The sequence below is a fragment of the Stomoxys calcitrans genome, chromosome 4 (genome assembly GCF_963082655.1).
Source record: "Stomoxys calcitrans chromosome 4, idStoCalc2.1, whole genome shotgun sequence".
Lineage (NCBI taxonomy): Eukaryota > Metazoa > Arthropoda > Insecta > Diptera > Muscidae > Stomoxys > Stomoxys calcitrans.
The window spans coordinates 120,044,377-120,058,812 of NC_081555.1; the positions used below are offsets into that span (position 1 = coordinate 120,044,377).

Below are 14,436 nucleotides of genomic sequence, written 5' to 3' on the forward strand. Positions count from 1 at the left end.
ATTTTGTCTGTAGAGAAAATTTCATAGAAATTTTGTCTTTAGAGAAAATTTCATAGAAATTTTGTCTTTAGAGAAAATTTCATAGAAATTTTGTCTTTAGAGAAAATTTCATAGAAATTTTGTCTTTAGAGAAAATTTCATAGAAATTTTGTCTTTAGAGAAAATTTCATAGAAATTTTGTCTTTAGAGAAAATTTCATAGAAATTTTTTCTTTAGAGAAAATTTCATAGAAATTTTGTCTTTAGAGAAAATTTCATAGAAATTTTGTCTTTAGAGAAAATTTCATAGACATTTTTTCTTTAGAGAAAATTTCATAGACATTTTTTCTTTAGAGAAAATTTCATAGAAATTTTGTCTTTAGAGAAAATTTCATAGAAATTTTTTCTTTAGAGAAAATTTCATAGAAATTTTGTCTTTAGAGAAAATTTCATAGAAATTTTGTCTTTGGAGAAAATTTCATAGAAATTTTGTCTTTAGAGAAAATTTCATAGAAATTTTGTCTTTAGAGAAAATTTCATAGAAATTTTGTCTTTAGAGAAAATTTCATAGAAATTTTGTCTTTAGAGAAAATTTCATAGAAATTTTGTCTTTAGAGAAAATTTCATAGAAATTTTGTCTTTAGAGAAAATTTCATAGAAATTTTGTCTTTAGAGAAAATTTCATAGAAATTTTGTCTTTAAAGAAAATTTCATAGAAATTTTGTCTTTAGAGAAAATTTCATAGAAATTTTGTCTTTAGAGAAAATTTCATAGAAATTTTGTCTTTAGAGAAAATTTCATAGAAATTTTGTCTTTAGAGAAAATTTCATAGAAATTTTGTCTTTAGAGAAAATTTCATAGAAATTTTGTCTTTAGAGAAAATTTTATAGAAATTTTGTCTCTAGAGAAAATTTCATAGAAATTTTGTCTTTAGAGAAAATTACATAGAAATTTTGTCTTTAGAGAAAATTACATAGAAATTTAGTCTTTAGAGAAAATTTCATAGAAATTTAGTCTTTAGAGAAAATTTCATAGAAATTTTGTCTTTAGAGAAAATTTCATAGAAATTTTGTCTTTAGAGAAAATTACATAGAAATTTAGTCTTTAGAGAAAATTTCATAGAAATTTTGTCTTTAGAGAAAATTTCATAGAAATTTTGTCTTTAGAGAAAATTTCATAGAAATTTTGTCTTTAGAGAAAATTTCATAGAAATTTTGTCTTTAGAGAAAATTACATAGAAATTTTGTCTTTAGAGAAAATTACATAGAAATTTTGTCTTTAGAGAAAATTTCATAGAAATTTTGTCTTTAGAGAAAATTTCATAGAAATTTTGTCTTTAGAGAAAATTTCATAGAAATTTTGTCTTTAGAGAAAATTTCATAGAAATTTTGTCTTTAGAGAAAATTTCATAGAAATTTTGTCTTTAGAGAAAATTTCATAGAAATTTTGTCTTTAGAGAAAATTTCATAGAAATTTTGTCTTTAGAGAAAATTTCATAGAAATTTTGTCTTTAGAGAAAATTTCATAGAAATTTTGACTTTAGAGAAAATTTCATAGAATTTTTTCTTTAAAGAAAATTTCATAGAAATTTTGTCTCTAGAGAAAATTTCATAGAAATTTTGTCTGTAGAGAAAATTTCATAAAATTTTGTCTGTAGAGAAAATTTCATAGAAATTTTGTCTGTAGAGAAAATTTCATAGAAATTTTGTCTTTAGAGAATATTTCATAGAAATTTTGTCTCTAGAGAAAATTTCATAGAAATTTTGTCTGTAGAGAAAATTTCATAGAAATTTTGTCTGTAGAGAAAATTTCATAGAAATTTTGTCTTTAGAGAAAATTTCATAGAAATTTTGTCTGTAGAGAAAATTTCATAGAAATTTTGTCTGTAGAGAAAATTTCATAGAAATTTTGTCTTTAGAGAAAATTTCATAGAAATTTTGTCTTTAGGGAAAATTTCATAGAAATTTTGTCTTTAGAGAAAATTTCATAGAAATTTTGTCTTTAGAGAAAATTTCATAGAAATTTTGTCTTTAGAGAAAATTTCATAGAAATTTTGTCTTTAGAGAAAATTTCATAGAAATTTTGTCTTTAGAGAAAATTTCATAGAAATTTTGTCTTTAGAGAAAATTTCATAGAAATTTTGACTTTAGAGAAAATTTCATAGAAATTTTTCTTTAAAGAAAATTTCATAGAAATTTTGTCTCTAGAGAAAATTTCATAGAAATTTTGTCTGTAGAGAAAATTTCATAAAATTTTGTCTGTAGAGAAAATTTCATAGAAATTTTGTCTGTAGAGAAAATTTCATAGAAATTTTGTCTTTAGAGAATATTTCATAGAAATTTTGTCTCTAGAGAAAATTTCATAGAAATTTTGTCTGTAGAGAAAATTTCATAGAAATTTTGTCTGTAGAGAAAATTTCATAGAAATTTTGTCTTTAGAGAAAATTTCATAGAAATTTTGTCTGTAGAGAAAATTTCATAGAAATTTTGTCTTTAGAGAAAATTTCATAGAAATTTTGTCTTTAGAGAAAATTTCATAGAAATTTTGTCTTTAGAGAAAATTTTGTCTTTAGAGAAAATTTCATAGAAATTTTGTCTTTAGAGAAAATTTCATAGAAATTTTGTCTTTAGAGAAAATTTCATAGAAATTTTGTCTTTAGAGAAAATTTCATAGAAATTTTGTCTTTAGAGAAAATTTCATAGAAATTTTGTCTTTAGAGAAAATTTCATAGAAATTTTGTCTTTAGAGAAAATTTCATAGAAATTTTGTCTTTAGAGAAAATTTCATAGAAATTTTGTCTTTAGAGAAAATTTCATAGAAATTTTGTCTTTAGAGAAAATTTCATAGAAATTTTGTCTTTAGAGAAAATTTCATAGAAATTTTTTCTTTAGGGAAAATTTCATAGAAATTTTGTCTTTAGGGAAAATTTCATAGAAATTTTGTCTTTAGAGAAAATTTCATAGAAATTTTGTCTTTAGAGAACATTTCATAGAAATTTTGTCTTTAGAGAACATTTCATAGAAATTTTGTCTTTAGAGAACATTTCATAGAAATTTTGTATTTAGAGAAAATTTCATAGAAATTTTGTCTTTAGAGAAAATTTCATAGAAATTTTGTCTTTAGAGAAAATTTCATAGAAATTTTGTCTTTAGAGAAAATTTCATAGAAATTTTGTCTTTAGAGAAAATTTCATAGAAATTTTGTCTTTAGAGAAAATTTCATAGAAATTTTGTCTTTAGAGAAAATTTCATAGAAATTTTGTCTTTAGAGAAAATTTCATAGAAATTTTGTCTTTAGAGAAAATTTCATAGAAATTTCGTCTTTAGGGAAAATTTCATAGAAATTTTCTCTTTAGGGAAAATTTCTCTGAAATTTTGTCTTTAGAGAAAATTTCATAGAAATTTTGTCTTTAGAGAAATTTTTATAGAAATTTTGTCTTTAGAGAAAATTTCATAGAAATTTTGTCTTTAGAGAAAATTTCATAGCAATTTTGTCTTTAGAGAAAATTTTATAGAAATTTTGTCTTTAGAGAAAATTTCATAGAAATTTTGTCTTTAGAGAAAATTTCATAGAAATTTGGTCTTTAGAGAAAATTTCATAGAAATTTTGTCTTTAGAGAAAATTTCATAGAAATTTTGTCTTTAGAGAAAATTTCATAGAAATTTTGTCTTTAGAGAAAATTTCATAGAAATTTTGTCTTTAGAGAAAATTTCATAGAAATTTTGTCTTTAGAGAAAATTTCAAAAACGGGCATGGTCGACTTAAAAAGCAGCTTGCAGCAGATCGTAACGAGCATGGCATCGCTAAGTGCTGATCTGAAGTCGCATATGGACTCTGCATTAGCCGAGATGAACCGAAACGTAGCGACTATTGCAGCACAAGTGTCTGAACTGCAAAAGAAAGACCAAGAGAAAACGGTACAAATTGGTGAACTTACAAAACGATTACAACAACTTGAACAAAAAGCATTAGAAAAAAATATTGAAATTAACAATGTAGAGAACATGGAAACAGAGCCTGAAGTTATTGTTAAGAGAATAACTGATGCTCTCGGCGTGGATATGAGTGCAGAACACATTAGTAAAATGTATAAAATAAAGCGCAAGAAAAAAGTTGTTGTGGAATTTGCATCTCTGAACAAGAAAAAAGAGTTTATGGGTAAACTAAAGGGTCATCGCATACAAGCAAGCGTGTTGAGAGAAGAAGAAAACAGCGACTGTGGAGGATACATATACATAAATGATGAACTTACACCGCACAATAGACAAATTTTATGGGCCGCAAAAACAAAGGCCAAAGAAAATGGATGGAAATTTGTTTGGGTGCGAAATGGGCACATTTATGCTCGCAGAAATGAAAATTCTTCCTTTATAATAATTAATAATGCATCAGAGTTGGAACTAATAACCGAATCAAGTTAAATAAATGTGTATTAAAAAAATAGCTTTTACCAGGTGTAATAAAAACAATTTTTAAAAACTGTGAAAAGTTCTTGTACAGCGATATTATAAAAGAGACAAAACGATAAGTAAGCCAAGAATTTTTATTTGCGGCAAATATAATTATAATAATAAAAAAGAAAATAGTTAAAAAACATAACAATAAATCGAAAAATAACACAAAAAAAAAAAAAAAAAAAAAAAAAAACAATAAATAAGTAGAAAAAAAAACTATCGAGAAGTTGAATAAAACCTACATCATGAACTACGAATACGAAACTCTAAATAATTTTAATGAAATAAAAAGTGAATTAATGAATTATCCTATTAGTATTCTTCACGTAAACATACGTTCGCTACGAAAACATTTTTGTACATTTCTAGCTTACATAAAAGAAATAGTTAATAAAACGCATCTAATAATTTTATCAGAAATAAATATAAAGAGAGATGAGAATGCCTTTTATGAAATTGATGGTTTTAATTCCTCTTTCCTGAACAGAGAAGGAAGAGGTGGCGGCATTGCCATATATATAAAGGAGAGTCTTCAATATCATGAAATCAACATACATATGAAATTTGCAGAAGCATTGAGAATAGACATTAATAATATAACTAATCCAAGTATTTCTTTATTTGCCATCTATCGTCCACCACATTTAAACACAAAACATTTTTTAAAAGAGTTAGATGAAAATCTAACCAATGTAAATAAAAAGCATGAAATTATATTAATTGGAGACCTAAATATTGATATAATAAAGAGAAATTCTAACACAACAAAATATCTTGGAATCCTCTCTTCCATGGACTTAAATGTATGGTTGCAGAGCCAACAAGAGAAGACCAAATTACCAATACAAAAACGTGCATAGACCATCTATTCATGAGATGCAACGGAAAGAGAAAGAGAGCATATGCTGCAGTAATCAAAGCAACAATAGCTGACCACTATGCAATATTTGGATGTATGGATCATTTAAGAGATAGAAACAGAGCAAACAATGAGTATAAACAGGGGGAAACAAAAGCTAACATCAACACTTCTAAAGTGAATCAACTAATAAAAAACACAAATTGGATTTCTATATTAAATGGATCGAATAGTACCGATGATCTATTTAATAAAATCTGTGCCCAGTTCAATACTATTTATGATCTTTCCAAATACACCACTAAAAAACAAATAAATAAACGCAATCCGTATCCGTGGCTTAACGAGGAGATAGTAAAGTGGTGCGAAATTAGAGATAAATTACATAAAAAATGGCAAAAGAATAAAAATAATAAAACCAACGAAGAAATTTACAAGACATTCAATAATAAATTAAACAAAAGGATTATTTACGCCAAAAATAGGCACAATTACAATGAATTTTTAGAAAACAGAAATAACATTCGTGAAACATGGAAATTGATAAATAGAATCACAGGTAAACGTGTTGACAACATTGATGCAAGCATTAAAAGAAATTTTCCGATGAGGAATGCACAAAACTTGGCAAATAATTTTGCCAACTCTCTCGAAAATAATGTCCAGAAAATATTACACACGTGCAACATCAAAACCTATCAATATAATAGTAATTGTCTACAAAATACATTGTACATGGAGGACACTAATGAGGAGGAAATATTTAACATACTAAATTCCTTGAATGTAAGAAAAACCGCTGGAATTGACGGCATCAGATCTATAGACATTAAATCTAACGCTAGCTATCTAACAACTGTTATAACTGCTTTTGTAAACATGAGTTTAAGAGAATCGTCAGTACCTGCTCTTTTAAAAACCGCAATCGTACGGCCTATATTTAAAAGTGGAAGCAAATCCGATATAAGTAATTATAGACCAATATCGATTTTACCAGTCTTGGAGAAAGTCTTGGAAGAAATTGTAGTCAGAAGACTTAACAATTTCCTGATAAAATATCAAATAATAAACAAATTCCAGTTCGGGTTTCAAAAAGGGAAAAATATTAATCAGCTTCTTGGATATTTCTCAAACCACATAAACAAGCATCTTAATAAAAGCCATCACTGCCTAGCACTATTCATTGACTTCAGCAAGGCTTTTGACACGCTGTCGCATGTGCAGCTATTAAATACTTTAGAAAAATGTGGAATAAGAGGGAATTGTCTAAATTGGTTTAGGGATTATCTCAACTGTAGGCAATATACAGTTAAAATTGATAATGAATTGAGTTACCAAAAGCCAGTCAATTTCGGAGTACCTCAAGGATCTAAATTAGGCCCGATATTGTACATAATCTATGCAAATGAGATGATTGAACTGCTAAAAAACAGCACTGCTTTTTCTTATGCAGATGACACTGCAATTCTTGTGGAACATAAAAACCTAAAAGAAGCTGAAATAGTAATGCAGAATGAACTGAACATTCTTTGCAAATGGTGTCACGACAATGGCCTTATAATCAACGCAAACAAAACCAAAATTATGCATATCAGACCTAGACACGTACCAAAAACTGATGTAAAAATAACTTTCCATAATTTCGATTGCCTTCACCGATCTTGCACTTTCGGAGATATTGGGACTATAGTTGATAATTGTGAAACAACCATAGAACTCGTCGATACTTACAAATATCTAGGCGTACATTTAGATCACAACTTTAAATGGAAAGTGCATATTGAACACCTATCAAAACAGCTACGTAAATGTATGTTCGCTTTATACCACCTTAGCAATTGCGCGCCATACTTTGTGCTTAGACAGGCATATTTCTCATTGGTGGAATCTCAACTGAGGCATGGCGTAACTGCGTGGGGAAAGTCAAAAAACTGCAGAATACTACAAACATACCAAAACAGGCTTGTTAAGCTTTTATACAAAAATAGAAGTAAAACAACAACGGACAACAACTCAACACCCACACAAAGCAAAGAACTTTATAACATCCTAGAAATACTTAACATCGACGGAATCTACAATTCAACTATAGCTCGTGAATTCTTCAACAATTCATCCATATTGAAACGCATAAGCCACAGTAGAAACACTCGTAGCAAGTCCGCAGGAAAGTACGAAATACCCAAGTATTCGAACGATTATGGCAAATTATCTTTAGAGGTCACCTTGCCATACTTTTTAAATAAATTACCACAAAATATTGTAAATAGTAACAATAAATTTGAAAGAAATAAATTGATAAAAAAGTTCCTTATAGTAAACTAAGTGCACAATCTAAACCAAAATTGTAAAAATTTAAAAAAAAAAAAAAAAAAAAAAAAAAAAAAAAAAAAAAAAAAATTGTATTAATATTCTTGTTTTTCCATTTTGATATTTGTTATATTAACATTGTCTTTTTTAATATTTTTTTATATATAATACTACTAATGTAGACACATATACTACAGCTTGGCTGATATACATCCTACAGACAAGCCGATATGGCTTCGTGGGAATTTATATATATATATCATATAAGTCATTGTAAAACTGAAAGAAATCAATAAATAAATAAATAAATAAATAAATAAATATAATAGAAATTTTGTCTTTAGAGAAAATTTCATAGAAATTTTGTCTTTAGAGAAAATTTCATAGAAATTTTGTCTTTAGAGAAAATTTCATAGAAATTTTTTCTTTAGAGAAAATTTCATAGAAATTTTTTCTTTAGAGAAAATTTCATAGAAATTTTGTCTTTAGAGAAAATTTCATAGAAATTTTGTCTTTAGAGAAAATTTCATAGAAATTTTGTCTTTAGAGAAAATTTCATAGAAATTTTGTCTTTAGAGAAAATTTCATGGAAATTTTGTCTTTAGAGAAAATTTCATAGAAATTTTGTCTTTAGAGAAATTTTCATAGAAATTTTGTCTTTAGAGAAAATTTCATAGAAATTTTGTCTTTAGAGAAAATTTCATAGAAATTTTGTCTTTAGAGAAAATTTCATAGAAATTTTGTCTTTAGAGAAAATTTCATAGAAATTTTGTCTTTAGAGAAAATTTCATAGAAATTTTGTCTTTAGAGAAAATTTCATAGAAATTTTGTCTTTAGAGAAAATTTCATAGAAATTTTGTCTTTAGAGAAAATTTCATAGAAATTTTGTCTTTAGAGAAAATTTCATAGAAATTTTGTCTTTAGAGAAAATTTCATAGAAATTTTGTCTTTAGAGAAAATTTCATAGAAATTTTGTCTTTAGAGAAAATTTCATAGAAATTTTGTCTTTAGAGAAAATTTCATAGAAATTTTGTCTTTAGAGAAAATTTCATGGAAATTTTGTCTTTAGAGAAAATTTCATAGAAATTTTGTCTTTAGAGAAATTTTCATAGAAATTTTGTCTTTAGAGAAAATTTCATAGAAATTTTTTCTTTAGAGAAAATTTCATAGAAATTTTGTCTTTAGAGAAAATTTCATAGAAATTTTGTCTTTAGAGAAAATTTCATAGAAATTTTGTCTTTAGAGAAAATTTCATAGAAATTTTGTCTTTAGAGAAAATTTCATAGAAATTTTGTCTTTAGAGAAAATTTCATAGAAATTTTGTCTTTAGAGAAAATTTCATAGAAATTTTGTCTTTAGAGAAAATTTCATAGAAATTTTGTCTTTAGAGAAAATTTCATAGAAATTTTGTCTTTAGAGAAAATTTCATAGAAATTTTGTCTTTAGAGAAAATTTCATAGAAATTTTGTCTTTAGAGAAAATTTCATAGAAATTTTGTCTTTAGAGAAAATTTCATAGAAATTTTGTCTTTAGAGAAAATTTCATAGAAATTTTGTCTTTAGAGAAAATTTCATAGAAATTTTGTCTTTAGAGAAAATTTCATGGAAATTTTGTCTTTAGAGAAAATTTCATAGAAATTTTGTCTTTAGAGAAATTTTCATAGAAATTTTGTCTTTAGAGAAAATTTCATAGAAATTTTGTCTTTAGAGAAAATTTCATAGAAATTTTGTCTTTAGAGAAAATTTCATAGAAATTTTGTCTTTAGAGAAAATTTCATAGAAATTTTGTCTTTAGAGAAAATTTCATAGAAATTTTGTCTTTAGAGAAAATTTCATAGAAATTTTGTCTTTAGAGAAAATTTCATAGAAATTTTGTCTTTAGAGAAAATTTCATAGAAATTTTGTCTTTAGAGAAAATTTCATAGAAATTTTGTCTTTAGAGAAAATTTCATAGAAATTTTGTCTTTAGAGAAAATTTCATGGAAATTTTGTCTTTAGAGAAAATTTCATGGAAATTTTGTCTTTAGAGAAAATTTCATAGAAATTTTGTCTTTAGAGAAATTTTCATAGAAATTTTGTCTTTAGAGAAAATTTCATAGAAATTTTGTCTTTAGAGAAAATATCATAGAAATTTTGTCTTTAGAGAAAATTTCATAGAAATTTTGTCTTTAGAGAAAATTTCATAGAAATTTTGTCTTTAGAGAAAATTTCATAGAAATTTTGTCTTTAGAGAAAATTTCATAGAAATTTTGTCTTTAGAGAAAATTTCATAGAAATTTTGTCTTTAGAGAAAATTTCATAGAAATTTTGTCTTTAGAGAAAATTTCATAGAAATTTTGTCTTTAGAGAAAATTTCATAGAAATTTTGTCTTTAGAGAAAATTTCATAGAAATTTTGTCTTTAGAGAAAATTTCATAGAAATTTTGTCTTTAGAGAAAATTTCATAGAAATTTTGTCTTTAGAGAAAATTTCATAGAAATTTTGTCTTTAGAGAAAATTTCATAGAAATTTTGTCTTTAGAGAAAATTTCATAGAAATTTTGTCTTTAGAGAAAATTTCATAGAAATTTTGTCTTTAGAGAAAATTTCATAGAAATTTTGTCTTTAGAGAAAATTTCATAGAAATTTTGTCTTTAGAGAAAATTTCATAGAAATTTTGTCTTTAGAGAAAATTTCATAGAAATTTTGTCTTTAGAGAAAATTTCATAGAAATTTTGTCTTTAGAGAAAATTTCATGGAAATTTTGTCTTTAGAGAAAATTTCATAGAAATTTTGTTTTTAGAGAAAATTTCATAGAAATTTTGTCTTTAGAGAAAATTTCATAGAAATTTTGTCTTTAGAGAAAATTTCATAGAAATTTTGTCTTTAGAAAATATTTCATAGAAATTTTTGTCTTTAGAGAAAATTTCATAGAAATTTTTGTCTTTAGAAAAAATTTCATAGAAATTTTTGTCTTTAGAAAAAATTTCATAGAAATTTTTGTCTTTAGAGAAAATTTCATAGAAATTTTGTTTTTAGAGAAAATTTCATAAACATTTTGTTTTTAGAGAAAATTTCATAAAAATTTTGTCTTTAGAGAAAATTTCATAAAAATTTTGTCTTTAGAGAACATTTCATAAAAATTTTGTTTTTAGAGAAAATTTCATAGAAAATTTTGTCTTTAGAGAAAATTTCATAGAAATTTCGTCTTTAGGGAAAATTATAAAAAAAATTTTGTCTTTAGGAAAAATTATATAATAATTTTGTCTTTAGGGAATATTATATAGAAATTTTACAAAAAAAATTTGCAGAAAAATGCGGTTAACCTTTTTTCACAAACCAAACTCCACATAAAACTTCTTTGTACACATACACACACTATACTAAATAATTTATTGACTTTAAAGAGAATAATTTTTGGAATAAACTTACCTCACAATATAAAGGAGTAACTGAGTAAGGAACAGTTGCATTTATTTGTTAGGTGGCAGTCATACCCTCTGCCCCTCCATTTCATTTTGAAAAACAAACTCTCAAAATAAATGTTTTTTTGTTCTCATTTTCGTTTCTCTCAAAACCAAACAAAAATCTCAAATCAGATCTCTGCGAAGTATTGTATTGTTGTTGTGTTTCTTAATATGTTGACAACACCAATGGAAAGAGTGAAAAAATCCACTCAAAGTTTATTTAATACTCTTGATATTGTTCTCATTTTCGTTTCTCTTAAAACCAAACACAAAGCACAAATCAGTTCTCTGCGTTGCATTGGTGTATTGTTGTTGGCTTATTTGTTGCCGTGCTTGTTTATATGTTGACAACACCAAAGAAAAGGGTGAAAAAACCCCATTACTTCACTCAAAATTTATTTAAAACACTTTTTATAACAAATATAATTAAGTTGTTTGTAAATAACAATTTTCCTTTTAAAGTTTGCAATATTTAAGCAAGAATTAATGCAACAACTTAATTGTACACACTAATGCACACGAGACAACACGCACACCCGATTCATTGAATAGCCGCACAAACACTAAACTGGTGCCTGAGTTTGAGATGGAAACAGGTGGTAGATGTAAGGGTTGCCAAGACTTTACTAGTTATACAGAATGTGAATTATACTGCAGTGGTATTAACGACATTCTGGGAATTGAAATAGCTTTAAATTAACTATAACAAACAGTTTCTGTTGTTTTTTATGTTAAATATTTTGCGAGGTTTTGTTTTCATGGACATTTTTACCGAAAATTTATTTTACACATTTTACGCTAAATTTATTCGCTCTTGAAATAAATCATCAGATATTATCCGGCTGCAGACCGTGGGGTTATTTTTATTGATAATCTGAAAATGTGTTTTTACTTTTAACAGCATATGACTGGTTTCCTAGATCGTGATTTCGTTTGGTACCACTAAACTCGTCAGTATTATTTGTCATAAAAGATATGTCTTCTAGGTTGAAACTATGCTCTAAAGAGTTTTTTCCTTTCGTAGCGCAGGGTTGCCAGTATTTTTCCTCAAAAATCCCCAATTTCAAGTGGATATCCCCAAAAAAAATCCCCAAACAATTTTAAAAGTCCTTTTATAAAAAAAGTAGACAAAAATATATTTTAGTGACGGCCAAACCGCCTTAGAATGGGTGTCACGTGACGACAAGGTTATACAAGGGTCTGCTCTTTTTAGCATTATAAAGGGTGATTTTTTTGAGGTTAGGATTTTCATGCATTAGTATTTGACAGATCACGTGGGATTTCAGACATGGTGTCAAAGAGAAAGATGCTCAGTATGCTTTGACATTTCATCATGAATAGACTTACTAACGAGCAACGCTTGCAAATCATTGAATGTTATTACTAAAATCAGTGTTCGGTTCGAAATGTGTTCAAATTTTGACAAATTTTGTTCAGCGATGAGGCTCATTTCTGGTTGAATGGCTACGTAAATAAGCAAAATTCCCGCATTTGGAGTGAAGAGCAACCAGAAGCCGTTCAAGAACTGCCCATGCATCCCGAAAAATGCACTGTTTGGTGTGGTTTGTACGCTGGTGGAATCATTGGACCGTATTTTTTCAAAGATGCTGTTGGACGCAACGTTACGGTGAATGAACACATTTCGAACCGAACACTGATTTTGGTAATAAAATTCAATGATTTGCAAGCGTTGCTCGTTAGTAAGTCTATTCATGATGAAATGTCAAAGCATACTGAGCATCTTTCTCTTTGACACCATGTCTGAAATCCCACGTGATCTGTCAAATACTAATGCATGAAAATCCTAACCTCAAAAAAATCACCCTTTACATTAAATGCCAGTCAGGTGTACTGGAAAGATAACAATGGTGGATTGGCTAAATTGTTATCGGTATCATGCAATAAAAGTCGGAAACACGTGTTTTGCATAATCATGAGATTATTTAAGACGTATTTTTGATCAAATTTCAAATAGATTCATACATTAACTCACACCGATTACATTTCGATTCGAAAGCTATTAGGTTATAGGTGTCAATTTTAACATGAAGCATAGTTTTATCCCTCAATATTTACGACAAATTAAACAATCACAACAAATGCGGTCCGACAACATATCGTCCCTTAACCGCCAAAAAGATGTAAGTGCCCAGAGCAAAACTTTGCAGGAGAACATTTTTATTTAATAAATTATAGAATATCTTAGATCGAAATATGATTTTTACATATGTATCACTTCTTTGGCTGATGCATATGGTGGTAAAAAAATTTGGTGCATTTAAATAAAGATAACGGTATTATTGGCACTCACAACTTTTTCGCTGTCACATAAATGACCTCGTTTTAACTAATTTAGAGGTAATATCGTTGTTTGAATGTGAGCTGGAAGCGTCAATTTTATTCCGATTTCAATGCAATTTGGAGCAGAAAGTCAAATTAGACACCTAAAAGTTTATGCCGTCCTTCGTTTACATCGGACCCTATATGGATATAGCTGTCGTATAGACCCATCTCCCGAATTAGGGTCTTAAGCTCATAAAAGCCGCATTTATTATCCGATTTCTCTGAATTTTGGTCTAGATCAGACCATATTTAGATATAGCTGCCATATGGACCGACCTCCCAATATATGGTCTTGGGCCCATAATTCGCGCATTTGTTATCCGATTTCACTGAAATTTAGAACAGAGATTTGTATTAGGGTCCTCAATACACTTTCCTAATATGGTCCAGATCAGATTTTTATATATAGCCGCCGTATTTACCGATCTGCGATTGAAAGTAGAAAGAATGGACCCAAGTTGTACTTAATACCCGATATCAACGAAATTTGAAACTGTGAGTAGTTTATGGTACTTCAAAACACTTGCCCAATATAGTCTAGATCGGAACGTAATATATATGAATGTATAAAAATTTATCTTGCGTTATAAATATAGCTTTTTTTGATCAAATTTAAGCCTGGGCGATTTTGACGCGTTTTTACTTACTTATAGTCGGAGATTTGGAGCGGACTAAAGTGACCGAAATTAGGCCGCTCCGCTTCCTTCTTCCAAAATATGTCAAATCTTTAATATTCTCCCAAAGTCGTTTAATTCAAATCCTATATTTTCCAATCGAATCCTATATTTTCCAATCGACCCATGATTCAGTCCTGGGGAGTTTCGTTGGGTGTCCTCAAATTAGGATATGACCTTCGAACTTTACGCCCTTTATTTGAGTCTCAAATTGCCCCGGAGGATATATGTATATGGGTTTATTGGTGACCACTGTACATCCAAAGACTTTAAATTTGAGCCCAGTATTGTCCCGGTCGGCCAATATTTCCCTTTGGCGGTTTGTTCAAGGGTGGGGCACCCCTCAGATACTCAGCCCTTCTTTTAAACAATCG

At 27.5% G+C, this 14,436-nt stretch overlaps 1 protein-coding gene across 1 annotated transcript; it reads left to right on the top strand.

Annotated features, from left to right (window-relative positions):
- The first annotated feature begins 3,772 nt into the window (after positions 1-3,772).
- On the top strand, positions 3,773-4,399 carry LOC131997014 (uncharacterized). The gene has a single exon (XM_059367253.1). The coding sequence runs from the start codon at positions 3,773-3,775 to the stop codon at positions 4,397-4,399; it is 627 nt and encodes a 208-aa protein (XP_059223236.1).
- Positions 4,400-14,436: the final 10,037 nt, after the last annotated feature.